General features: G+C 44.6%; 1 protein-coding gene across 1 annotated transcript in view; it reads right to left on the bottom strand.

Moving 5' to 3' along the window:
* MYO3A (myosin IIIA) overlaps positions 1 to 27,854 on the bottom strand; it is a 1,386,887-nt gene that overhangs the window by 737,532 nt on the left and 621,501 nt on the right. Inside the window, exons 18-19 of the mRNA XM_086939966.1 lie at positions 21,651 to 21,777; positions 7,323 to 7,533 (exon numbers count right to left, since the gene is read on the bottom strand). Coding sequence (XP_086796092.1) covers positions 7,323 to 7,533; positions 21,651 to 21,777 — 338 coding nt within the window. The remainder of the gene's footprint in view (positions 1 to 7,322; positions 7,534 to 21,650; positions 21,778 to 27,854) is intronic.

The raw sequence follows: 27,854 nt of genomic DNA on the forward strand, positions 1-27,854 counted from the left end.
CAGTGTAATACACCAGCTGTTCCGTACACTGTTCAATTCATGCAGAACAATCATCAACAGATCCACAAACGACTTTTGCAGAGTAAAGAAAAATACAAAGAACAATTTGATAAGCATCATCGATGTGGTCCCCAGTATGTTCCTGGAGACAAAGTGTGGCTATCCACAAAAAACTTTGTCTTTAAACAAAGAAACATGTTCCATCCAAAGTTCATAGGTCCATATTCAGTGATTCGTCAGGTTAATCCAGTAACGTACAAATTACTTTTACCCACGACTTTGCAATTTCACACTGTATTTCATACCTCTCTTTTAAAACCTGCTGGACAAACTACATCTAAAAGACCAGCACCTCTTCTGGTTCATGGGAACTGGGAGTATGAAGTACAAAGAATTTTGGATTCCAAACGCAGAGGTGCTAAATTATGGTATCTCACTTCATGGAAGGGATATGGGCCTGAAAATGATTCTTGGGAACCAGCTGAAAATGGGCATGCTTCTCCTTTGTTACAACTCTTCCACCTCCAAAATCCTTTGAAGCCGGGCCCTAGACCGCTTCGGGGAGGGGGAAGTACTGTCAGGAATAGGGCGGCTTGCGGTCTAGGGCCCGCCCCATCCTATAGGCACGTACGCCAGTTCCTGTGCGATCAACCCTTACGTGGTAAAAACCATAGAGTAGCCCCTGAAGGATTGTGGTGGCGAAAATGTTTAAAGATGCATGTTCATGTGTCCTAAGTATGTTTGTTCTCTTTACTAACTTTTTCCCACTCAGGATGCGTGAGATTTGGCATCTCACGCGAGATGCGTGAGATTTGGCATCTCACGCGAAATGCCTGAGATTTGGAATCTCACGCGAGATGCGTGAGATTTGGCATCTCACGCGAGAAGCGTGAGATTTGGCATGGGCGTGCCTACGATGACGTCGGCGGCCACGCCTAGTTCCCCGTGCTCACTATTCAGCGTCAGTTGGTGAAGGAGGAAGCGGATCTTGGGGCTCCGTTTCTCGGTGTGGCCAGTTTTCTTCTTTTGATCGGTGGAGAGTTCTGGGTGCCTGAAGACTGCTACAATGCTCGTTGAGCTTCAGGAGGTGTTCAGAATCTGCGGAGGCTTCTCTTCTAGATCGGCTCCCGGTGAGGCTAGCTTTTGGGGGTGTCCTGTCTCCAACCCAGATTCAGTAGTAGAGTAGGTCGTACTCTGCAGGTAAGATTGCGAATCTTGCTAAAACCATCTCAGTCAAGTATAAGGAACATTTGTTTTGATTCTCAAGATCATTACCATATTCACGAGTGTGATTCTTGTTTAGTCGAAATTCTATGCATGTTTTCTATAGCTCATTACCATATTCACGAGTGTGATTCTTGTTCTATAGTAGTTCCATGAATGCTTTTGGGAATATTTTTAAAAGCACATAAAATAAGGACATATAAGACACTGATTGTTTAGGTGATTGAAAACCTAGTCATAGAAAGACCTAAACCAAATTCTGCTGCTTATGCCTTTGAGCAGTTGATACTGAAGTGAAGTATTATCGCCACAATATAGCGGATCTAAGAAAGGCCAACTAAGAGTCTGATTGTCTGAATAAACGCAAGCCACGAAGCTCTTAAGTTAGTTCCTGATTGAAGGACAGAATCTGATGTCCTAACTTACGTCTTTGGGCAAAGGAAAGTGTGTGTATTTTTGTTTGTGAGTAACTTTTCCTTTTCAGATCTCCTTCCCAGCTATTCCCTTCCTAATTCCCTTCCCCCCCGCTTAATCACTTCAATACTCTGTGTAATCATTACAATCAGAGTTGGAGGTATTGGGAGGTGAGCCCCTTATATCATCACTCCAGACCCTGAGGAAGAAGCAACCTGACACCAGGGCCTGTAAACTAAATGGTACTAGTGGACCTGCAGCACTGATTGTGCCACCCACTTAATAGCCCATTGAACTGCAGAGGTTGTGTGTGCAGTTTTAAACTGCCATTTCGACCTGGCAAGTTAAACTACTTGCCAGGCTCAATCCTTCCTTTTTATTACATGTAAGCCATCCCTAAGGTAGACCATAGGTAACCCCATGGGCAGGGTGCAGTGTCATAAAAAAATATATATGTACTTTTAAGTTTTATATGTCCTGGTAGTGAAATACTCAAATTCGGGTTTCACTACTGCAAGGCCCATCTCCCCCTTAGGTCAACATTGGGAATGCCTTAAACACCTTTTAAGTGTAATTTAGAATTGGTAGCAGATACACATTTGGAGTTTGGTGTCTCGGGACTCACAATTTAAAATCACAGCTTCTGGTGAAGTCAGATTTTAAATTGTAAGTCTGAAAATGACACTTTTAGAAAGTTGCAGCAGCAACAAATGGTGGACGGAACGCTGAATAAATCATACAGTCATACCAGTCAAGACATCTGGGTTAAATCCATCGTTCTTTTGCTCACTACCCCACCCCAGTTTGGACCCAGCCATATGCAAATCAGTCTTGACTCTGATCCCCATGGTAACCATCCAGCCTGAACTGCCTAAGCTCGGTCTTCCACTGTGCCACTGGATTCAAGCTAGTCTGGCTGATGATGGGTGTTACCCCAAAGTCGGTCCCAGGATGCTGGTTTCTGGTTTTACTGGAATCATTTTATAGTCTTTTCCCTGTGTTAATGTAAATGTAAGTGTTGCACAAATACTTTACACATTGTCTCTTAAGTTAAGCTACCTGCTCTGTACCAAACTACCAAAGGGTGAGCACAGGTTAATTTAGGGTGTGTATTTGACTTACCCTGACTAGAGTAGTGGTTCCTACTGAGACCGGGTACATGCCTCTGCCACCTAGAGACTCCATATCCATCAGTCTTTGAATATTGCTCCCAGACACGATGGGCCATCTCAGAATTGATGAGGGGGAAGAGCTGTCACCTTTCATACTTGCACATTACAAAGGCTCTTCCCAGCACACTCACAAAGCATTTTTACACTAGTCTTTTGTGATCCCAGACAAACTGGGGCCAGGCCCGGGAGACTGGAAATTCCAAACACCTCTGAGGGTGGAACCTCTAGAACCTTCTACTACGTCAAAGCGGTCACCAGGTATAAATAATGGGCCCTCAGACTCAACCATTCAGTACACCTCTGGATCGGACTGCTGTGCTGCTCTGCAACAAGGACTGCTACTATGCTGCCTGAGTGAAACGGTTTGGACCTACATCTTTATCCTAGGACCACCAGAGTGACCCAGAGGTTTAGCAGGTTATCCTCAGGATCAGAGCCTCAGGGACAGAAAAGGCTCCAACCCCTTTGAATCCAGTGCCTAGGACCCAGTCTGCTATGAGTTTTGCCCCCAAAGTGGTTCCACCCCAGTCCTGGACCCTTGGAAGGGGACCTGAAGGTGCTCTGCTAGCCCAGCTGTGATCCTGTTGGCAGAATCTCTGCAGCGCAATACTTTTCCTTACAGCTCAACTTCGGAACCATAGCAGCAAGACGCATCCCTGATGCCAGACCTTGCATTGCAGCCTGCATCTTTGATGCAGGTCCTATCACACACCCCTGGTTAGCTGTATTCTTGGTGATGTAGGACTCTGAATTGCAGCCCAGCAGCTTTTTAACCCCTTCGCTGCTGGCCCGTTTCCGCCGCTGTGCGGTAAACAAAAGAACAGGGGCGGGCCATGACGATACCAAGCCGTCATCAGCACACGAGCACTGTAGTGCATGACGGCTTGGTATCGTCATCAGCATACAAGGGGTTAAGTATCACTGGTGTTCGATACATTTTCATCGCAGGACTTCACATCACACGCCTATAGTCAACAGCATCCTTGATGACGACACCCGACACCACAGCCTCAGAGCTCCTCAGAACCGCCCCAGCATGGCATCCTCAACACAGCTTCTCTCTCAATGCTCTGCAACCAGGAATGAAGTTACCTTGGTCCCTGTATCTAGCCTGCTCTCCACCGTGATCAGTCTGAACCTGTGACTTTGTCCTGGTCCGGTGCACCCAGATAACCACAGTTGGCGCTTGATGTTCCTAGGCACTATTTTGACTTAAAACTTTGAAATAGCATATCTCCGGTTGTTTTAATTGGATATTTGTCATTTTAATCTCAATTAATTAACTTTTACTCTCATTTTCTAGATTGATGTGGGTTTTTATCTTGTATCATGTTTTCACTTTATTACCGTTAGAAGTGCTGCATAAATTCTTCCCACATTGCCTCTAAGGTAAGCCTTACTGCTTGTGCCAAGTACCAGAGAGCTAAGTGGTTAAGCACAGGTTAATTTGGGGTTTGCTTGTGACTTTACCCTGACAGGAATTGTGATTTCTGCTTGAGTAGGGCTTTACCCCCCTCAACTAATAATGCAATTTCCTACACTGGCCTTTTGTCATCCTTCAACACCTTCTGAAATTCACCCTCTCCAAATCCAAATATAAAATAATCTGGCCTCCTTGCATCCATTCAACCACATTCTGCATAAACTCTTAAACCAACTGTTCCCTGAAAGGAAACATAACACCTGGCCTACTGCCACCACCCCCACTACCCTCAGCAAAACTCTTATCCTGATCTGAAAAATACTTACCTGGCCTCCTGCTTCCTACTCCAGCACCGTCTTCATTCTACTCTGATCTATTCAAAAGCCATGCTCCCTGCTCTCACATTGAGAGCGGAGAGCTTGCACCGCACAGACAGCAGCCCTGCAAGAGCCACATGACAGTGCTGATTCATTTTCCTTTCAGTGTGGGTCTCCAGTAACCCATGCTGAATATGGAGAGGGCTGTTGCCAAAGGTACAGCCCACATGCGTTTTCCTGCCTCCCTCGGGTTGGTGAAGACCTGGAAGAGTTTGTTAAGGCAGGTGAGATGGTCAACCTCCATTCCCTGCAGTGCTTGCATCTCCTGAGACACCTGGGTTTAATCACAACAGTGTTAAGATGTTAACAGTTGAGATGTCACTGTAGTGAATAACCACATTTTGATCCAGGATCACAGACATTTGATCCCACTTTGCAATTAAAGTAGGAGTGCATCATATCTATGAGTAGTCAGCACTCAAATATATTTTGTGTGATTAATCTTCTAAAGTAAAGTGCCACATATATATAGTGCTTTTCGCATAACGGATACAGTTTATAAAATGTGTGTTTAGATTGTGACTAATGGAGACATTTATTGTACTGATTTACTAATAAGTAGGGTAAATCTACAGATATGATGTGGATTATCATGAAACTAATTAAATGAAATGTCCAGACTAATGGTTTGGTCATTCAGGTAACACAATATTTTCACTTGAGAGTAGTTTTTTTATAATATTAATAGTTTGCATTATTCATGTGTTAAGAAACTTCATTTGCGATGCATTTATATGTGTGTACTTATGTGTAACCTAGTGCACTTGCTGACTTTAGCTATTATTTTGAGGCTTAACGTATATTTCAGCTTAATTCCATATGTAATTTCCTTCTAGCCTAACATTCTATTTCAATGCAAGCTACTGTTGCAGTCCCTCATTCTGTTTGTATTTAAGCTTCTCTGTTGATAGTATGCTGTGCTTAGTGAGGGAGCAGGAGACATCTTGAGACTTTATAGAGTGCAGATCTATGCTAAGCATATGTGGCTTTGTGCTACTTCTCCCAAATTCTTGGAGTGTTTCTACTGAAGACTCCAGCAAACACCTTTCTTCTTGTATTTCTATTCTGAATTGAATCAAATTCTTACTTTAATAGTTGCTCATTGTTAGAGTAGTATAGGGAAAGACAGGACTAATGCTTTCTTTAGAAAACCGATTGATGAAATTTAACTCACAAAACCTTTTCCTCATTTTCTACTTAACTATAATCAAATTCATAGTATTTTTCCTTCTGTATAGGTTAAATCTCTTCAGGAGATTTGGACATGTTTTGTTTGTTCTTTACTTCTATACACTCATGTGGAGATTGGTCTATGTAAACTTATTTTTTGAATTTATGAATAACATCTCACAAATCCCATGTCCAGTTATGATTTGGATATTATGTGGCCCAATTGGTTGCACTATATTGGATACTTTGATCCTTCCAATAAAAGATCATCCGGTCTGGGTAATTGTGTAAATGGGCCTGAGCTCTCACGATATGTAGCAGAACTCTAAACGTTGGTAGCAGTGGGGGACCCCTGTCAATCAGAATATTCGCAATAAAGGCTATGACATCTCAAAAGTTATCAACATCTACCAGAAAGTTCAATTTTGTAAAATAGCTGTTTATTAAAGCCTTATGGCAAATGGGCCTACTTTTCACTGATGGATTTCTAGTGAAATTATAGAGGACGAGTGCAATGCTTCAGTTGTCTGTAGTTTTATCCTTGGGTCGGAAAAGCCCTTCGTTGATACCTACCCGTCTGTGCCCCACAGAGTTCCCTCGGTAAACTTGTGGAGTGGGCAGTGGCGCAACAAAGGCCCCCTCAGCACAGTACCCTGGCCTGAGAGCTCCTGAGTGAGTCTGGACATGAGCCCCCTTTACGCACTTTGCAGGCGGGGGCAGGGGCGGCTCTAGGCTCATGGCGGCCCTGGGCAAGGAGCCTAGGTAGGGGGCCACCGGAGTTTATGTAGGGGGCCCCCGAAGGAACACAGGCACGGAGGTCAGTGAAGAGGGGGGGTCAGGGTGTTTGGAAGTGAAACAGAGCCGGAGGCCGCCAAATCCCTGCAGGGGCCGCCACGCAAATATGTATCCATCCTCAGAGGATTATTATATTAAGTATATATATTGGCGTGGTGGCCCCTGGGGTTTGGTGGCCCTGTGCAGGTGCACAGCTCGCACATGCCTAAGGCCTCCCCTGGGGAGGGCTCAACTTTCGTTACGCCACTGGTCATGTGTAGTCCGTGCAGGAGGATGAGTACAGAGAAACCCATACAAAATAGCCCTTGTTTTTGCAGAATGGTGGCCTTCTGAATACTTTCAAGCACCAATTTCTAAACACTAAAAGTAAACCTGCCATCCTACCAAAAAAAAAAAGAAAACACTTCCGTCCGGTAGCCTCCCTTTGCCTCCACCTTTATTTAAAAAAAACAAATCTGGCTTCCTGGCACCCTACTTGGATAATAAGTCTTGCAATCTACGCCTGCAGATCCTGCGCTCAACAGCAATTTTGTTTCCACAATAAACCACAGCTCAGCACTGCATAGATGTCCTGCTTTCCATGTCTTGAACATAATAAGTAACAGAAATAATGTTCAGTTTTTTTTTTCCTTACACTCAATGCGAGCTTCCATGTATTATACAATAGGTTGTTATCTTTTAGTGAAAGATCTGCGTCACACCTAGGAGAAGACCCCGGGGAAATGTTATTTATTTTTGTCGCTTTACCTCAGAAGTTTGTCTGGCTTCAGTAAGGCATTTATGCGATTGACAATCCAGCTGAAAAGGCGGCCGTATAATGCTTTGCCCATGGCGTCTCTGACGTCGACGGCTTTTTCCACATTGTTGGGCCGGATGATTGTCTCTCCTCGAGCCACCACACAGTGAGAGGTGAGCGCTTCCTGCAGCTCGTCGGCCTGAATGCAAAGCAAGGCAGCAGCTACAAGAAAACACGGAGATGTGTTATTGGGGCGGTGTTGTAATGCATGGATTTAAAAAGTTTAGCACGAAAAATGCAGGCCACATTTTGTTCTTACTAATGCATCACTTGCCAGTGCACTATATTTATTCTTGATAGCAAAAGAAAATGACATTTTTTAGCTCCTTTGATGCCTGAGGGATTGAGAAATGTGGTTTGTTCGCATTACTTACATATAAAAAGACCATTATAAACCTTAAACTGTAAAAGACAGTATGGAGAATGTACAGATTAGAAATCAGCATCATCCTTGAGAACATGGAAACGCTGATGACTCCCAGAGAACTGGTCTGCTCCCTTTTCTTCTCCTATGACTTCCGTCATACACATGGGACTGTGGCATTTTTAGTAGGGAAACCCTATATACCATCACATTCATCTAGTATGTTGTCTTTTCTGTATTCCTTTTGAGTTGAATTTCCAGCAGATCTCGCACCGGCCACATTACACAATGATTACACTACAGGTAGTTAACACAAAGCAAATCCAATTATGTTTATGCATCACATTCCTATATGATTTCAGTAGTTTGGCGAAACATCAATGCTATCAATAAAGTAACGTTTTACAAACTTTGAACTTTCATGGGAAATGCATACCAGAAAATCTCATCATAACATGGGCTGCAAAAGGCTGCAATTTAAATTACTAATCTACAGGTAATAAAATGTATATTGTAACTACTCCTCGATGTAATGTTGGAGTGCATTCTAGTAGCTGGGTGTGGGCGGAGCTAGGGGGCTAGAGGAAGGGCAGGAGTGGACACAGGAAGGGGACAGTTAGAGTAGGGACAGGGACGAGTATGGATGCATGTAAATAAAGCTCCAGTTGTAACTACAAGTAAGTGTCTGTCATCATTAGTAGCAGGATGCTACAACTGGCGACGAGGGTGGGATGGGCATGATCACTGGCCACAGAACCCCATGAGAGTGCCCTGTCCCGTGCAGCGTGGAAGAGAGGAAAACGCTATCGAGTGAAGCGGAGCTGCCGCCTAAAAAGAGAGGCCAGCAGCAGGTGACCCTGTCTCCCCAGCGACTAGGAGGGAGCCGAGGAGCCGAAGCAATGAGCGCTGAAACGCTCGAGGGAAAAGGAAGCTTTTCGCGCCAAAACGCGACTCACGCTGGAAGCGTGCAAGTTTGGTGAGCGCCGAGAGAACAGAAGTCGGGAGCCCCCTCCGACTCTGCCCAATACCCCAAACCGAAAGAAAGGTGCCTCGGCGTGGAAGACTCTGCCCCACGAAGGTCTATTGGCGAGCGCTGCCAAGCGCGCTGAAATCGGAGCTCAAGTGATCTCCGATGTCGGATACCTCACGCCTGATGCGTGACTTGTGGCACGCGGTCACCGGAGAAACGCGGGACCCGACAAAGTAAGGCGGGAGCCCACCCCAACCTCACCTGACTGTGGAGGACGCTGTGGAGAGCTGAACCCGAGGTGTGCCGCCCCTGGGATTGCCTGCCGGTGAGTCCCGAGTGAGGGAACTGGGGTCGAGTAGACAGAGAAGAAGTAGTGCATGCCAGCCACTACGGCGGCCATCTTGGAGTCAGGCCGTTTCTGGGACATCTATGTGCAAACTGCAGGCGGCCATTTTAAAGTCAGGCATGGTAAATAGTAGAAAACAGACTGGCAGATAGGATAAAAACAAGCATTGGCGACTGTGGAAAACAAGCATTGGCGACTGTAAAAGAAACAAGCATTGGTAGATGGAAGCAAACAAACACCGACAAGTACAAAGTTGTAGCAATCCAACAAGCATTAGCAAATGCAAGAGACACATAAAGGCAATAGTAAAGCCACAACAGTGCAACAAGCACAAGCAAGTGCAAGGGCCATAATAAATAATCACAAGCAAGTAGAAAGAGAAAAAAAGCACGAGCCAATGCAAGAAGCTGAACAAATAAATAAGCACGAGTAAACGCAAGAAGTGCAATATGAAGACAAGCACAAGCAGATGCTGGAAACACTAATGAAACAAGCATTAGTACGGGAAATGAAACGAGCAGGGATACCCACAAGTGAACAATAAGGGACCAGCCCTGGCAAGTTAGAGGAACAAGCACTGGCAAATCCAAAGGAACAGATATTGGCAAACGTGAAGGAGCAAACATTGATACACGCAAGCGAACAAGCCGTGGCAAAAGTATTAAAAGGGTACGCGTCAGCCAGATGAAATGGGCATCAGCAAATGTCAGAGACCAGCAAAGTAAACGGTGGACACAAACACGCATTAATACAGGTGACAAGAAAAGGAATGGACAGAAGTAACTGTTAGCAACGAACACTGGTACATACACGATTCGCAGCGCGTCAAGCATAAGCCAAGATCGGAAATAAGCGAAAACTGCACTGCGTATAACCAAGCACGGACGACCACAAGCTCCGAAGTCAGCGAATGTAACTAGCACGAGCAAAGACAAGCGCCAAAATACACATTCAGCACCATATGAAGACAAGCAATTAAAAGCAAAGGGTGCTAAGGAAATAAATGATCCAGAGGCACGAGTGGAGGAATGTCAAGGAAGCCCTCTCTAATCAACAAAGTGATTGGATAACCTACACTAATCCAGAAAAGACACATGAGTGAACAGGATGCCAAATGTACCAGACACCATCGTGGAAGAGTCACCAACCACCTGCCGCTGCCATGCAACTCTAAACAAAGCGAGCCACGAGTCACGCATAGTGTGGCTGAGTGGGGGCCATTCGGACCTCTGGAAGTCCAAGCTTCATTAACTGGTGCCTATTGAGATAATTGCAAAACTTACCAACCTCAGAGGAAACAACCAGACGAAAGATCTCGGCAGAAGGTGGTCAGCAAATAAGACGGGAAGCAAAGTGAACAATCCGGCGACGGTAGCAGACGAAAACTTTCCTCCTTCATGGCGGTGGGTACAGCAACCCGTCAGTCCAATCCCTGCATTGAAGTACCGCCCCCAGTGACACAGACTGACAGTCAGAGTTTGGGCACCAGATGGAACCGGTGGCTGGAATCATTGGACGATTTCCTCGATGCAATTGGTGAACGAAGAGATAGAAAATGTCTGACACTACTCCTCCAGCTGGTAGGCCATGAGGGTCGACGTTTAGTCAGAACATTCCCTGAAAAGGACACAGAGACCTATGAGAGACTCCAAAAGAAGCTACGTACCCATTTCCATGCACCGACAGACGTGGATCATGTTCGCATCGCCTTCACCTCAGCACGGCAGGAATCAGGAGAACCATTGCCAAAATTCATCGCCCGATTGCAAAGCCTAGTACCCGGCTGCTACTTCAATACCTTTACAAATGAAGAAGCTGTTTGACTTCGGATAATTGAAGGCTGTTCAAATGCAGATACGAAGCGCAAGATCCTTCAGGGGCAGTGGTCGCTAAGGAGAATTATCAGAGGGGCCGAGGGCGGAGTGCGGGTCGAAGTAAGAGACATATCAAACAAAACCAAAAAAAGGGAAGGTGAAGGCAGATCAGAGCCCAGACAAAAGAAGAGACAAAGTGTCATGAACTACTCTGAGTCACCAACCCGAAAGACCAGGATGAGTTTGGATTGCGATAGCGACACTGATATAACCTCAAGGAGTTATTCAATCTCCAGGAGTCAGTCAACAGATGGTGCAAACGGTTCTGAAACAGAGGAAGGGTCAAGTGGCTCAGATCGCACCATTGGACCAAATGACAGCCTGTCCAACAAACGCGCAAGAAAGGCAAAACATAGAAGACTGAACCAATCAAGTCACCACTGGAAATCGGTACACGACTACACACAAGCATCTCACTGGTCGAGAGACGAGTCCGAGGAGACGCCAAACAGGAAAACACACCACACCAGTAACACAGGTGTCAGTACACCAAACAAGGGTGAAGAGGAAGTGAACTGCATAAGATGGACTGATTCATCCAGACAACGAAAGGAGGAAGACAAACGCGTGCATGACACTCAAACTAATGAAGAAACAGAGAGGAGGTCATTATCATCATGCAAGAGGGACAGAACTGAAATACCCTGGGATCAAACTCAAGACATGAGTACTTGGTTTTCGAACAACCTCTCCAGTGAATTGACAACAAAGACGCCTCGAGAAAGATACCCGGAGAAACACCTCAAAGACAGCTCTGGCGTGCCAAGCAGCTCGTCACGGACTACCCAGTTCCGAAGTCCACCCGTTAAGACATCCTCAAAGGAACGTTTTCAGAGGGAATTGACAGATAACTCCTCTGATTCAGAAAGCATGTCGGTCCGATCCTTTGAGTTGACAGAGTCGTGGTCCTGACAACAGCCACGCGCGACATTCTCAAAGGAACGTTCTCAGAGGCAATTGACAGAGAACTCCTCTGATTCAGAAACCATGTCGGTCCGATCCTTTGAGTCGACAGAGTCGTGGTCCCAACAACGGCCACGACGCCAATCACCCGAACACATCAGAGAACCAAGAAACATTCTTCCCGTCAAGAGAGACACATCTCACACCAACGTCAATGCACTCTCGATCACTCCACCAGACAACCTGTCATATCAATCACAGGTGCATCAAGACACAAATACTACACCGTCACCCCGGATAGGGGCAGCGAGGTTGACTCGAAGGTCCTATAAAAGGAAAACAGATATCGTGGCCATTAGCACCCAGATTAAAACGGACCAACCAGTCGATCTGCAAGGGAAGCCAGACATGTCAATAGAGACAGGTCATCATCGGATGAGAACGAAACACACAAATACCCTGCCCGTCCCAGGGTTCACCTGTTCCAGGCGCGAGCAGGAGTGGGTGAGACAACTAGAGACAGCAAATCAGTCTCCAAGCCATGCCAAGATGGTCTCCGCAGTTCTTACCCCACCGGCTGGTATCCAGGACTCGGAACAGGAAGACAGTGTTGTTCTCGACCGGACAAGGCAAAAGGAAGTAAAAATACATGCAGGCACTCGGAAGGGAACCAGAACAACATCCCCTCAGAAAAGAGGTCGAGCGTCACTTGAACAAGAGTCACAAAGGAGGACAGACTGCCAATATCAAACTGAGCTCTCCATAGGCACCTCAGACACTGAAGGTGAGTGGATCACTCAGAAGTTGAGTAAAAACCTCCAGGAATCTGAACATATGCACATCACACGAGAAGTCGTGCAAGTGCAAAGATGCACTCTTGTAATAAAAGATGCTCTCGTTGAGGAGGCAGAAGGCCACACAACGCTAGCTGAGATGCGTCTATATATCTCAAGCGAACAGCCCGCGGACTCATGTGGCTGACCCAGGAACTCTAAATATGTTAGACGCTAAGTTCATTTCGTTAACAAGGGGGGAGATGTAATGTTGGAGTGCATTCTAGTAGCTGGGTGTGGGCGGAGCTAGGGGGCTAGAGGAAGGGGAGGAGTGGACACAGGAAGGGGACAGTTAGAGTAGGGACAGGGACGAGTATGGATGCATGTAAATAAAGCTCCAGTTGTAACTACAAGTAAGTGTCTGTCATCATTAGTAGCAGGATGCTACACCCAGTTACCTATTATGAGACAAAATAAGTAACAATAGGCAATGGAACAGAGAAGCCAAACTCATGAATAGGAACAGGCAATTTTTTTTATTTCGTTCACACCTGTGAAATGTCCAGGTGCAAAATTAGATATACTTTTTTGCACTCAGGAAACTGGTTCATGTTGAACGTGTTTTGCAGGAGACATTTTCCCCTCGAACAAGTCTCCTCTGTATTTTGAGTGACTATTAAACTCAAGAAATTCCACTGTAATTAATTTTTTGTAGGATACTAATAGGTTCATTTCACAAACTTTTGCACACATTTGTGTCATCAATTTCTCAAACAAAAACTCGATTTGGCACACCTCAAGTCCTGATATTGTATCCATCAATGAATAAGTAATGAGAACATTCCTCCAAAATCATTGCTGACTAATCCAGGAGCATCTTTACCTCTAACAAACCACTCATTTGCTCAAGGACTTAACCCAAATGTTAAATAAGTTTTGACAAAGCATAAGAACGTTTCTAAAGTAATGTCTCCCGCACCCAGTCTTGTACCTGCAGCGATTTTCAATGTGTTGTGCTGTCTGTCAGGAGTATAGGAAAGGCATTACATAAAATATAAACTTAGAGCCCTCTCTAAAGGGACGCTCCAGCATTAAACAAAAGCGCAGGCCTTTAATAACTGGCAAAGCCTGCTGAGGAGGGCTCTAAGGCTATTAGAACATTTCGCCCCTAGAGGGCAGAATGTTCTAATTTGTAAAACAAAGGCCTGAAATTCCCCCAGACTTTGTGAGCCTTTATAAAGTGGGAGCTCCAGGCCTCTACAGCCATTAGAAGACTGGAGCACTCTATGTCATTTCCATATGTTAACAATTTTAATCCCGGTACCTTATTCTCCCTTGTATTCCTATAATGTAACATACATATGCAAAACTCGCAGGTCAAAAGCCAGGATGCCAATACCCAAAACTTCAGGTTCTTCAAAGAAACTACATGTCTATATTTAAAACTGTCCCACTGTGTTGTTATGTTATGTTATGTTAGGTATATTTCTATAGTGCACGACTCACGCGGGGGCATCTCTCCGCTTACCTAGCGAAGAGAGGGAAAAAAACGGCATCAATTAATGTGTATATTAAAACAGAAAGGTTTTTAGTTGTTTCCTAAAAAGCAGTGTATGAAGTGCATTTGCCCAGGGCCAAGGGAAGCTGATTCCAATACCGTGGGGCAAGGTACGAGAAAGCTCTGCCCCCAGTACGACTTAGACGTATTCGAGGAACCTTTAGAAGAGCTAAAGAGCTAGATCTAAGGTTACAGCCCGAAACCTGCTTTGTGAATATATTTTGCAAATAATAGGGACCCTTGCCATTTAAGGCATTATAGGTAAGGCAACAAATCTTAAAAAAGGATCGGTTCTTCACTGGTAACCAGTGAAGCTCTCTCAGCAAAGGGGCTGAGGAGGAGCCTGAAGGGCGATTCAGAATCATCCTTGCAGCGGTGTTTTGAATCACTTGCAGTTTTGCAAGCAGTGTCTCACCTACTTCAGTCAACAGCACATTCCCATAGTCAAGGCGACTAATCACCATAGCCTGGACCAAGCTTCTACGATGGTTAACAGGCAAGTAAGGAAGTAGGCTGTAGTAGCAAGAGCTAATAGTGGCCGCAATATGATCCTTCATAGTTAGTGACTGGCCCAATTTTAATCCAAGATTTTTCACGGATTGAATTGGAATAGGGGCAGTTCCCAGCTGACAAGGCCACTAGTCATCCCTCCAGATGAATGAGGCTTTACCCATAAGCATACCCTCAGTTTTGCTAGGATTCAGCTTGAGGCAGTTCTCCATCATCCAATTAGAGATGGCGAGCATACCTGCAGAGAAACTGATTTTCTTATCTTCTGAATTAGAGCCGATTGGGAACATCAGTTGAGTATCGTCAGCATAGGAGATTATCTCGAAGCCTAACGGTTCAACAATTTTTGCCATAGGGGCCATATAGACATTAAATAATGTTGGACTTAGACAAGAGCCCTGAGGCACGCCCCTGTCTAAACACGATTTCTGAGACAGGTAAGGTCTGAACATTATCATTTGCCATCTATCTGACAAAAAGAATTCCAACCATTTTAAGGCTGTACCTCGAATGCTGCAAGAATATAGTCTCTCAGCATGCAGTATGTGTGAGATAGTATCAAATGCCGCGGAGAGATCTAGGAGGATCAGAACAACTGATCCCCCGACATCCATTACCTGCCTCAAGGAGTCTGTTACTGCCAGGATAGCGGTCTCAGTACTAAAACCTGGACGGAATCCAGATTGTGAGGGGTCTAAGATTTTATTGGACTCTAGATATGAGCTTAACTGCCTATTTATGATGGTTTCCAATTGTTTGCCCAAAAGGGGTAACAAAGATATTGGTCATTAGTTACTAGGTTCCTGAGGGTCAGTTGTAGGTTTTTTCAGGATAGGTCAAACATATGCTTCTTTCCAAGGGGTAGGAATAATGCCTGAATAGATAGAACAGTTGAACATTTTAAGAATTTCATGGGCACAGCTGGGAGATAGTAAGGCCATTGTTTTAGGAGGGCAGAGTTCTCCTGGCGAACCAGCTTTAGCAGAAAATAATAAGTTAGAAAGCTCATCCAGTGTGATAGTTTCGAACTGATCCAGAGTACTGATGGTATCTCCAGTACTTCTGGTCCTGTAAGAAGTGCCCGCTTCTGAGACTTAAGAGTTGGAAAATTAGCGTAGATCTGCATAATTTTTTCCTGAAAATAGATTGCTAAAGAGTCACAAAGTTCTTGAGATTCAGCCAGGGATTGTCTACAGGCTTGAGGTGATACAAAGTCTTTAACTATGTTAAATAGGGCTTTAGATGAGTTACTAGACTGATAAATTTGATTCATGATATCAGTTTGCCTGGCCGTTTTTATGTTCTGATGGTAATTGGATAGAGCTAGTTGGTACGCTTGTCTGTCCAGTGACTCTTTACTACCTTTCCAACGTCTCTCCAGTGTCTTGCACTTGTATTTGTCAATTTTTAACTCAGATGTATACCAGTAGGCGGATTAAAGCCGCTTGCCTAAGCTATCTTTTATTTGAGGGATTACAAAATCCAGTGCTGTCACTAAGTCCGAGTTGTACCCTTCCAACATTCTGGATACGTCTGAGTTGTTCGGACCACGTTCCAATGAGTGGGGATGGGATACCTCCTTGAAGGATTCAAGGGATAGTTTATGCCAAGGCCTGTGTAGCTCTTTCTTCTTTCGTTCCAGATTTCCCATTAGGGTGGGGGTAGACGGAGATTGATAGGTAAACATGACCATAAAATGGTCAGTCCAAGTTAAGAGATATGGGGAATAGGTGGTGAGGTGATCAATATTGGTAAAAATTAGATCAAGGGCATGGCCAGCCCGGTGGGTAGATCCACCAACCCTTTGGGAGAGTCCAATTAAATTAAGACTAGTTATGAGCTTGTTCACTTCTGAATTGGCAGAGTCTTTCCCATGAAAATTAAAGTCTCCCAACAGATTAATTTGCTGGAAGCTAGGACCTCCATGGCTATTTGTTCACCATGCACATTTTCAAGCTCTAAAAAATTGACCTAGTTGAAGGGCCTATGTCCACAACTTCTTAATATTCTACTCTTTCAGCAGCCGCAACGATAAATTCGTGATATCAGAAGAACTAAGGGTAAACATTTATATCTAGCAGTAGGAGGATGTGTCCCCACCAACTTACTCAAAAAGCATCCACAACGTTACTAGTAGGAACTTTACGGTTGAATTTTAATTGTGAATCCACCAAATGTAGTTTTAAATTGCATGACATTACCACAGTGAGTGTTGGCCTTGTGCTGTGAGCTGGGTACAGGGCCTGGCCAAAGTCTGATACTGTGCATAGCCTAAGACCATATAGAGTGGGTGGCTAACTGCCAAGGGTGTGTTGAAATTGTTGGCTGTGGAATTGGATTAAAAAAAATATTGAAAATAATCAAAGGTTAATATGAATTCACGGTTAGGTTTGCATATAGCATTTAGATGTAGGTTTACAAAAAAGTCAGAGTTTCACTGTGAAAAAGCTAGAGTCCTAGCACAAGTTATGACTAGGACCACAATTTAGAACTCAAACACCAGCCATGAAAACAATAACTTTAATTCCAAATGCACTGCCAATGACCTCACCCTTGATACGACTAATGGAATCACAAATGTCATAAATTATTTTAAAACTGAGATTACATATCACATTGCCCTTGACATTGCGAAATAGCTCACTATGAATGCAATATTATTAATTTGTTTGAGTATATATTGTTGTATATTTACATTGAGCTTTAAGTTAGTTACTGGCATAATGTGCATTCATAAGCATTACATTTGGTGTGCAATTTATGGTTAGCATAGCTGTTGTGCTAATTAAGATAAATACCGAGAATACATAAAGGGTAGAAGAATGATATGGTCCAGCATTGCCATTAAGTGGGTCTGGTGACATCATAAACCTTGTAACTGAAGTCAGAGTATTTTGTAAATGTCATCAGAATGCCAAGATGACAATATAGGACAATGTTGTGCATGTTATCCATTATGTATTTTAATATTACATGCTTATTTTGGGGTAGATGTCTTGAAAAAAACAGTTTTCTTCAAAGCACAGATAGCAATGGGCACTGTTTGGAATTCCTACGTTTTGGCTTCATTTACCTTTCTTGAATAAACTATTAAAATGGGTGAGGGGAATTGTGAAAATCAGAGTTAGGCAATTCTGTGGTATTTACTGCATACATTTGATTTACTGCATTTTCCATATAATTTGCCACACAATATGCTAAATTTCTAGATTTAAAAAAAAGTTTTATTTTTATGTCAAATGGATACAAATAAAACTGACAGAGAATGTGCCACGTAATTAGATTTTTTGCGGCATAATTTAGAGAACCTTGCCACAAAATGTGGTCCTGCTTGCAGCCTAATACTAGTAGCCATGACAATGTTAAACCTCACCGAGTGGTTAGGGGGCTATCATTATGATCATGAAATCCATATCTCAGAGGTAACTCTGAAATATGTTTTTATTCTAGTGCATTTTGTACAATAAGAGCACCAAAACTACTCTGGTGATAGTGTAGGTTTTGGGCAGGGTGATCACAACATGACCCCCAGGGACATGTTTGGCTGCAATTATAGGACTCAGGGACATTGTATCCATTGCAATACATGTTAGTGAAAGCTTTTTTTGAGGGTCACAAAAAGGAAAAAATATGAAGTGTGAGTACAGATTTTAGGCATAACAGAAATCGTTTTTTGGTGGTATCATGCACATTTTTCTCATGATTTCCTTGTAGAGGTTATGAAAGTTGCTCCGGAAGGTAAAATGAGAACATATTTTCTATAACCTCACACACACTATTTTCCTCAGTCATGTGAGCAAAAAGTTTGATATTTATAGTAAAAAATTTACCAGAGCCAAGAAGTCTTTGGGTAAAAGCGCACTTTAGACTTATTTTATTGATTGATTTATTCACTCATTCTTACTTCAACCAGCAGCAACAGTCTGTCAGTTGATTCCCAAATGTTCTACTGCAGTTTCACCACAGTGTTCAAAGGAACAACTAAAGTGCTATCATTCTGTATCTTTGACAAAATTGTGGGACACCTGAAGTCATAAAAATGAAACCCAGTTCTGCCGAGGATACATAGATCATAGTTAGTGCCCCAGAAAGCAAAAATAAGGACACATTTTTCTATGAATTCTGAAATATCTTCCTCGTTCATGTCACTAAAACAGTCGGACATGCAGAGTGAAACATGAACATCCAACACAAGGTACAATCTGGTAATTGACTCCCTAGAGATCAACTGCAGTTTTACTACAGAGTTCAAATGAGCAAATGGAGTGCTAAGGTTTTACATTCAAGACAATAGTGAGCCTCTCTTGAAAATCATTTTGTTGGAATAGGAGATTTTGTATTTGTGCTTTTCCTGAGGAGCAGGCTAAAGTAAACGAGCATTGAGATGTTAATTAGGGTATGAAACCAATGGATTAAAGATGTGAGGTGAGGTATGGGCATTTAGTAATTTATGACACACTGTGAGGTGCTAAAATAGTTATAGAGAGACATCTGCATAAGTACATAATCCCCTTAGCACATCTGTTTACTCACCCCAACCCATTGTATCAGTAGCATAGCAGCTCCCTAATTTTAAAACAGTAACATTTTGGTAGACAGACTTTGTGCACTGCTGGAGGATTGGCCACCGACGTACTGTTGGGTGCTGGGCCTATTTAGAATATGATCAGAAAACCTCAGAAATTCACTGAAACAATCAAAGGTTACAGTGATGTTACTGTTAGGTTAGGTGCTAAATCCATAACTTGTGCAAGAGATTCACTGAAAAAACAAAGGTTAAAGTGACATTAAAGATACATGCTGAAGTAAGTCAAGAATTATTTTAAAAATACCCAGAATCCACTGAAATCCACAAGTTACAGGTTAGTCCTCTAACTAGGACTTTTATCCCATCATTCACTGCTTATGACCCCACATATTTGAGATTGGGTATATTGCACACCTGCTGCTTTCCTTGAATGTGGCAGCCATTTCGAAAGCTCTCTCTCCTGAATCAAACCCTTATTCCACATTACCCATAGTACCATGGTAGGCACAAAGTACCATTAAAAGTTGATAGGGCAGACATCCATATATATTGTCACCATCACAGAGATGTGTGATCAGCCGAGGTTACCTAGAGTCACCAAATCGGTCAGCCGAGCCCAGTTTGGTTTTGGCTTGATAAGAACTCAGCCCGGGAGGTCAGCACTCTTCGGCATATATTAGGTCTAGAACTACCACAGTTACCCAAGTAACAGATGGACCTATGAAAAGGACCCATAACTGATTTAATGAGGCATTCACAGTTTCACTGTACTGGCCATGTGTACCTAAACATGCATGACTTAATCTTTGAGGTAAGCAAATGCTACTGGCAGAATCAACCAGGTAGCCACTCCTGCTGGCCGGAAGGAGGAGCCATGTGCCCATCCATTACGGATTTTCACACTCCTCAGGAGCCTGCTTTGGTAGCCTCTGCTTGCCTGCAAGGAGCTCTGGGACAAAGCAGTCACACAGGACCGGGCAGGTCCGGCCTGCTCCATGACAACAAAAGGGAGAGGTGGGCCAATATGCAGCCTGAGCAAGACACAGAGGTGCTGTGTCCTAGCCTGTGCAGCCAGGGCTACCCCGTATTCACATGTATGGAATTTGTGTTTTCCTGTTAGTATTTGAGTGGTAGTTGGGAAACTCAATACCTCGTCTGGCATGCGGTCTTCTTATCCGCTGCCAGAAGTGGTGAAAGAAGACTGAGTGCAGTACTGCCGACTGGAAATCCAAGCTGAACCACTTTCAGACCTGAGCACTGGTAGGAAAGTTCTTAGCCCCAAGTTTTAATTTTTTCATCGTCATGATTTCAAAAGCTTGTGCAGTTTAAAAAAAAGTTTAAAAGTTGCGAGGTCGCTAACTTCACAATTTTGCAGAACTGTATACAGGGCTATTACGAGTACAATATGTTGCTTCAGTTCAGTATATGCATAGAGAGAGAAACTACCACATATAAAGATTTTGCTCCTTGTAAGTCAATTTGTTTTACAATTCTTTCACATTCTTGAACAGTAGCGTACACACTGTGTCATGAACCATAGTGCACGGAAGGCTGTTTGCATTGTAAAATACAGCAATATTCAGGGTTCAATGGGCCCCCCGGGTCTATAGTCCCTGGCACCACTGCACCTGCTTCACAATTGGAAGCTACTCCCCTGTTTTTGAACTTCTTTAGTATGCAGGTACCTCCTTGGTGTGGACCAAAGTTTTCGGCAACCATTTCTGCTCTATTCCTAAAGTGCAGCATGTGTAGCACAATCACTGTGTATGCGCTACTCCTAAAGTGCAGTATGTGTACAACAATCACTGTGTACGCTCTACTCCTAAAGTGCATCCTGTGTACCACAATCACTGTGTACGCTCTACTCCTAAAGTGCAGTATGTGTACCACAATCACTGTGTATGCTCTACTCCTAAAGTGCAGCATGTGTACCACAATCACTGTGTATGCTCTACTCTTAAAGTGCATCCTGTGTACCACACTTCTTTCCTTTCGGCCTTTCTTTTATGCTTAAACACATCTTTTGGGATGTTATTTTCCTCTGATGTGGCACTGTTCAGTTTTCCGATCTTGACAACCTAGGAATTATTTTCTCTTAACTGGCATTACATGATTTAACTTGGGGAAGCATACTTCTAGGTCAACAAAACAAGATAACGAGATGTGAAGAACAGCCAGGGGCTGAGCTGCATTTATGTCACCTCCGAGTGTGCACAGGGATAAATGTGAGTCACCTTTGAATGTAGACAGTATATCAGTAGGATTTTGTACTGATATAAAATTGTTAATGCTTTCTTGAAACAGCAGTTTACATTCAGACTGTTGTGCGTGTTCTTCACGCTGGCAGTTCTGCTGAAAATTCAAGCATTCTGTAAACACTCGAACCAGGTGGACAAAGAAATTTAAGCAGACACAGAAGCAATGCAGAAATAGAACATGTTAGCACAACTTACAATTTTCAAGCACAGTTGAATTGGAAATTATACTCTTGTCAATTTGATGCTCAGAAACCAAGGAGGAAAAGTCAATGTTGCCGACGTTTAAAATTGCTGCCAATATACTGTAAACACTCCCCAGTTCCTGAAAAAAAAAAAATCACTTCTCAATTTTACATGTTTGGACGAAATATACATAGGAAGACGATGAGTATAAATGAACACGTTTCTTGTAATGTTTAACACTTTTGCATGCTCTTAACCTGATTCAGTAAAATGAGCCTTAGATGCTCTACTTATTTTAGTTCATATGGTGTATATTTGTCAATGGTTTGAGTCTTTGTGACCTCTAGTTGTCAAAGTAGTTTTTTTCCCTGTGTTTCTGCACAACAGAAAAATAAAATATTACACCTAAAAATCAAACTTTACAAAACTATATAGATGTATTTAATGCTTCAAACATATATCAAGAAATCGTCATAATTGTTTTAATGCTTCTGGTTACCCATTTGGTGAAACACAAAAAGATAAGCAAATTCTAACAAGTAAGCAGATTTGATGACTTCAATCATAAATACATTTAACGATTCCGTGGATCATTTTGGCCCACACAAGGTAAGCAATTGTAGATATAAAGGGCGATGGGCGCCGTGATGGGACAACTAATATGGCGGGCGGGTAGGAATGAAGCTTCAATGTACCAGCCCATTATCCTTCTATTATCTGAACTATCCCGCTGTACTGCACTCTCTTCTGCACACCCGGTGCTATATTTATGGCCAAGTAACACAGTGCAGCAAGTCATCTTCCTGCGCTGCACTGTGTTACCAGGAAAGTGCAGGAATGCAACATATTCAAGGCAATATGGCACCTTCCTGCCTTTTCCCCTCCTCTGGCGCCCTTTTGGCTGCCTTGTACCAAGGAAGGCACACTGTCACCATGGTGCAAAGGTGCCTGCATTGTTAGGCAGATTGTTTTTGTGCAGGAAGGGGTACGTTCTGCTGAAAAACAAACCCTTGATGCTTTTTCCTCTTTCTATATATGCTGAAGATTGCAGCACACATAGAAAGAGGATAAAACGAGGAGAAATAAGCACAATTCTCCTCATTACGCCTCATCTGGGCAGGGATAGGTTTTTGGGGAATTTCCTACTATTGGTAAATTTGGAATTGAGTAAAAATCAATAGAGGTTGCATGGAAACACCCATGCAATGCCCATGGTGTAGAGTAATGCAACACAGTGATTTGCAATGCATTGCATTGCTCGATATTTATAAAGCTGCTCAGGGCCAAGCAAGTTGGCCTGTTTGGCTTCATAAATCTCATTTTTGATTTGCGTCGCTCTTACACCATGTTGCGTGATGCAAGAGTGACACAAAGGGACTTGTAAATATGCCCCCCAGTGTTTACAAAACCACCTGGGAACAGACTGAGGGGCTTTTCGACATCTCAGAACCTTAACAGGGGCATGGCAGAGGCGCAGCCTAGTTGACCGGGAGAGACCTAGCGCCCCACTCCGCCGACCCTTGGTCTCTTACATTCTTCCACTTTTTCGGATTTCCACTCGGGCTCTGCTATGCTGAACTCCTCCAGCAGAACTCACTTCTGGGACCGGGATGCCCCGTCCCATGAACAGGAGCAATAGTGGTGTATGGAATAGGGGTCACGGCTCCTAGACTTGTGGACTGTTGGGGGACTGACTGGACTCTGCCCGCCACATCACCTGTTGTTCTTGCGCCTTTCTAGAGGAGGGACCTTCATTGCCTGCAGGTACCCAGGCTGGAGCACACAAGCGGCACTCAATTTGCCAGAGAGCGCTGCCCCTCAGGCAACCCTGTCTGCTGGTCTTCCGTCCAACTACTAAAAGTCTGGACTCCTGGTGGGGGCTCCACTGCCAGAGACTGTTTTGGGCCTCCCCTCACTAGAAGCAACAGTGGCTGTGGACTCAGTGGACCCAGTGCTGGCCCTGCTGTGCTCCCTTGTTGGAATGCCCTGAGGATAGAGCTTTAGACACTTGCACTCTCTCCCCAGCAGGGGCCGGTGCTTAGGAGGTGAGGAGACACATTGCCAATGATCGCCGGTGGGGGGTAAGGAGGGAAGGAGGTTTGCCGGGCCCACTCATCTTCAAAGACAGCGGTCGTCTGCAGGCTCCTACCAAATTGTATATTTTGATTAGGTCCTCGAATGGCATGGGTTCCCACCACCTGCCTTGCTTACCCAATTTGTGATCTCGCTCTGCATCATGGCCTCATGGCATCACAGGAGCTCACTGATGTCCTTTTAGGAAAATCCAACACCGCTGCTATGCTGCTATTCAATTGGCCTCTGAATCACTAGTGGTGGCGCCTGTTCTTTATCGTCTACTTTTAACTCCTACTGCTCTGCAGTGCCAGTGATTACAGGATTTGGCCGGTCCGGCCCCATCACCTATCCAAAAAGTCTGAGAGAGCGCAAACTGACCCAAATGTATAAGTACACCACACTTACACGTAGTAAGCACAAGTCATGAAGAGAAATGCCATGAGTGCTGATAGTACCTACATCTATATTCTGAAATGTGTAGTTAACGTAGAGATTTAAGTAGAAGTGGAACTAATGCAGAAATGTGTGAAACTATATGACTTTATTAGACGTGATTATTCCTGAATCCATGTCGTGTAGCTGCTAAAATGTAAGATGGCATACGGTTAAACGTAGAAACGTGGTAGGCCTCAGGGCCAGAGCTAGAAGGGAGGGGGAAGGTGGTTCATTTCACGACATGGATTGCACTAATGTTTTAGTAATAACGTTAATGGGCCATGATTTATAGATGTGTTTACCGAATAATAGAATAAGAGTACTAACATGCTATTAATTAATGAAGAAGTTGAATGCTATAATCATTATGAGAAATGCTGTAGGCCTGAAATGTTTTAAACATTGATTTACACGTACTGGTCTGGGCCGGGAAATGTTGCAAACTTTTGTTGGAAGTCTATGAGAATTGGGATCTTGGCTGCAGGTGTCTGTCTGCAAGAGAAAGGGGGGGATCCAATTATAAATGGAATGAATAGAGGTTTGTTCAGGAGACGGCCCAGACATGGAGGAGGGTTCCGGAATGTTTTAAGGGGTATCAGCGGGCCGGAGAAGAGTCTGAGAAGCAAGGTCAACTCTAACGCACGAGGCCTCATCATGGAAAAAGCCAGAAGCTACACCACGTGAGGGGCGTCTCACGAGGGGCGTCCCAAATGTTGTTGTGTTTTTTGTATTAGGGACAGCACCCCTGGGTGGAGTTAGAGCAGATGCCTGAGGACCCTTTAGGGAGCGGATGGGTAGGCAGAGAGGGGTCATGACTGGAGAACTATAGGTTTTCACCAAGAGACTGAGAGTGGGTGACTTCCCTTGGGGGTCATTCACTGCTGACACCTTTTGTTAGGTTGAGACCTGGTTAAGTAGGGATACCATCTAGAACAGAGTAGGGACAGCCTAACCTGTGTTTTTCCTCCAACTTAAATGACGGAGAGATCTCAGTATGTGTCAATGCTGATAGCTTTATTATTCTTAGAACTTGTACTCGTAGTTTCTGTTGCTCGTCTGAGGGCTTTCAGAGAGCACATGTATGTAGTTGGGCCTGTGTATCTTGTGAATCTCATTCTGAGATGCCTGTATCTGCAACTTATCTTAACCTTATAATAAATCTTTGAAAGCTAGAAGTTGTTTGTGATCTTTTGGAGCGGAGTCCTTTATTGGGTGAACTAACTTGGTAAGAGATGCACTTTCTTCCCTCAATGACAGGCAACAAAGGTTCAGTCGACCAGACCGGGGTTTTAGATCAATAGTGATAAGGTATCGATCAAAATCTCGCCCTTCCAGTTGGTAGCTATAGAGGATGGTTGCCTTCTTGAGGAAGGTGATCTAGGCCAGGTTAGATTACCCCAAGGCCCCTAGAGATCGATGATCGGAAGAACCGCCCGCCGAAGAAGGACCGGATGACGTGAGACAGAAAAAGCAGCAGTATCGGTCGAGAGTGAGTATAAAGGGTCATGCGTGCTAGATTGCGGTGTTTTTGTGTTGTATCTATGTTGTAATGTCTGGCGGAGTTGAATGCCTGTAGAGAGACTGTGGAACAGGTTGTGAGCGCGCACAACCGGTGGAAATCTTAAGTTCAAGGAGAGCTTAAGTGGTTCGGGTGTGCCGGACACCCAGAGTAATTGTCAACTAGTGTGAAGGGGGGTCATGAGGTACCATTGATCACCCGAAAGACCGAGATAGGGGGAACGTAAGAGTGAGTGCGTGAGTAACGGACGCTGGTCGGAGGTTACTGTGTGTGTAAAGAACCTATCAGAGAGACGAGAGACATTTCGTCAGTTGTGTTGACAATTACAGACAGGCTGTGGACGTACAGTCGAGGGAAGTGACCGGTTGGTCGGAAGTAGTCATTTTTCAAGGTATGAATGGGACGCATGCATGACCGCGAGGAGAGCTGAGAAAGGAGGGGTGCTGCTGCGAAGCGGAGACTAGTGACGTCAGAAAGTGCCGCGCTGGGATTGGCTGGCCGGAGAAAGACCGCGCTGCGATAGGCCAGCTAGCAAAGCCGCGCTAGGATTGGTGGATTGTCATCAGGAAGTAAACAGAGTATTCAAGCTGGAAATTGTGCGCATAATCATGAAGTGTTTTAAATGGTTGAGAGCGATGTTTAGGAGAGAGCGGCGGGGATCGTATGAAGGGGAAGAAGCCCCGCCGGAGGGTACGCCGGCTCGTTACATGGCGGTACATGTTGGGCTACATACGATTTTGTGGATCTCAGAGTGGAGTAAGATTACAGAAGGGAATGAGGAACTGACGTTCCCGAAGTACGGGACGTTCAGATTAGAGGTGCTACACAGACTAAAAGCAGTTATGACCTCAACGAGACCCCTGCCTAGACTGACCCAGTTTGAAGCCCTTAATGCGTGGATTAGGGCAGCGCACGAAAAGAACATGAACAGACGACAAGAAAGGGTGAAACGTTCGGTAAGGGCAGTGCAGGATGCCAAGTGGGATGCGGATGCTAAAAGATGGAGGGTGCATAACATGGAAGTAAATAAATTGTATCCAGTGTTAGAGATGCCCGGGAACAAAAGCCCCCTAGAAGAAGATGACGAGAGCGAGACAGAGGACAGCCTGATAAACAGATTATTGACAGACAGGCCACCCCCGTATAACAGAGCAGGGGGAGATGTCGAGAATAGTGAGAAAGGGGGGGGCAATGCAGGAGAGCATGGGCCGCTTCCCAGTTCCGATTGGGATCCCGCTGCAAAGAAAGAACTGTCCCAGCCTAGCCAGGTGCAGCAGGTAGTCGGGAGGTTTGTGGTGCAAAGGGCGCCAGAGACGGAGTGTGCCACATCCTACGCATTACCCGATGCACTACAGGTACCTGTTACCATAGGTCCTATAGTATCGATATATGACCCAGAGAGAGCTAGAGGGGAGGAACGGGTACGGAGGGACAGAGAAAGAGCAGAGATGGCAAGGAGGAATGATACGATCAACTCCCCAAGCCAGTTGCCGATACCAAGAGAGTGGAGCACCCCAGTACACACAGCAGGAGATCCGGGGGGCCATAGATGGCCAGAGGATATGAGGGGATCAGGACGGAAATCCTTTCAGGAGTTAAACGAGTACATGAAGAAGTGGGATGAGGCAGTAGAGGCTCACAAGAGCATCATAGCTGCGGAAGCTGAAAGGGAAAGTCAGGACAGCAGAGCCCGGACTCACTGCGGGGCTGAAGAGAGCGGTCCGGAGTGGGACGGGAGGGAGAAGGACAGTAGGGGAGTCACCCATTGGGCCCGGAGTGGAGGTAGATCAGACCTGGAAAACGGGGGCCCAGAGAGCGGGGGGGTGTCTCGCCCAATACATAGTGAAGAAGACAGGAGGACACGGGAGTACAGAGATAGCTTTAAGTGTATCCACTGTGTGCCCGGCAACAGAGAACAGAATGGGAGTTGCGAGAGGTCGCACCATAGTCCCTGTGATGACGGACATGAGCGCAGTCCAGGGAATATGGGGAACCAGGAAGGATCGTATCAGATACTGAGTGATACTAGGCCGAGAGAGAATGGAGACCGAAGGGAGAATAGCAGAGAGTCCTACTGTGAAAAGAGAGGAGAGAGAGAGAATGGACAAGGTAAGATAGGGGGTAACAGGCCCGTGTTCCATCACCTTCCAAGATCGGATGGCCGAGCATGGGACCTGGAGAGATGG

Source organism: Lissotriton vulgaris, chromosome 10 (assembly GCF_964263255.1).
Source record: "Lissotriton vulgaris chromosome 10, aLisVul1.2, whole genome shotgun sequence".
Taxonomy (NCBI): Eukaryota; Metazoa; Chordata; class Amphibia; order Caudata; family Salamandridae; genus Lissotriton; species Lissotriton vulgaris.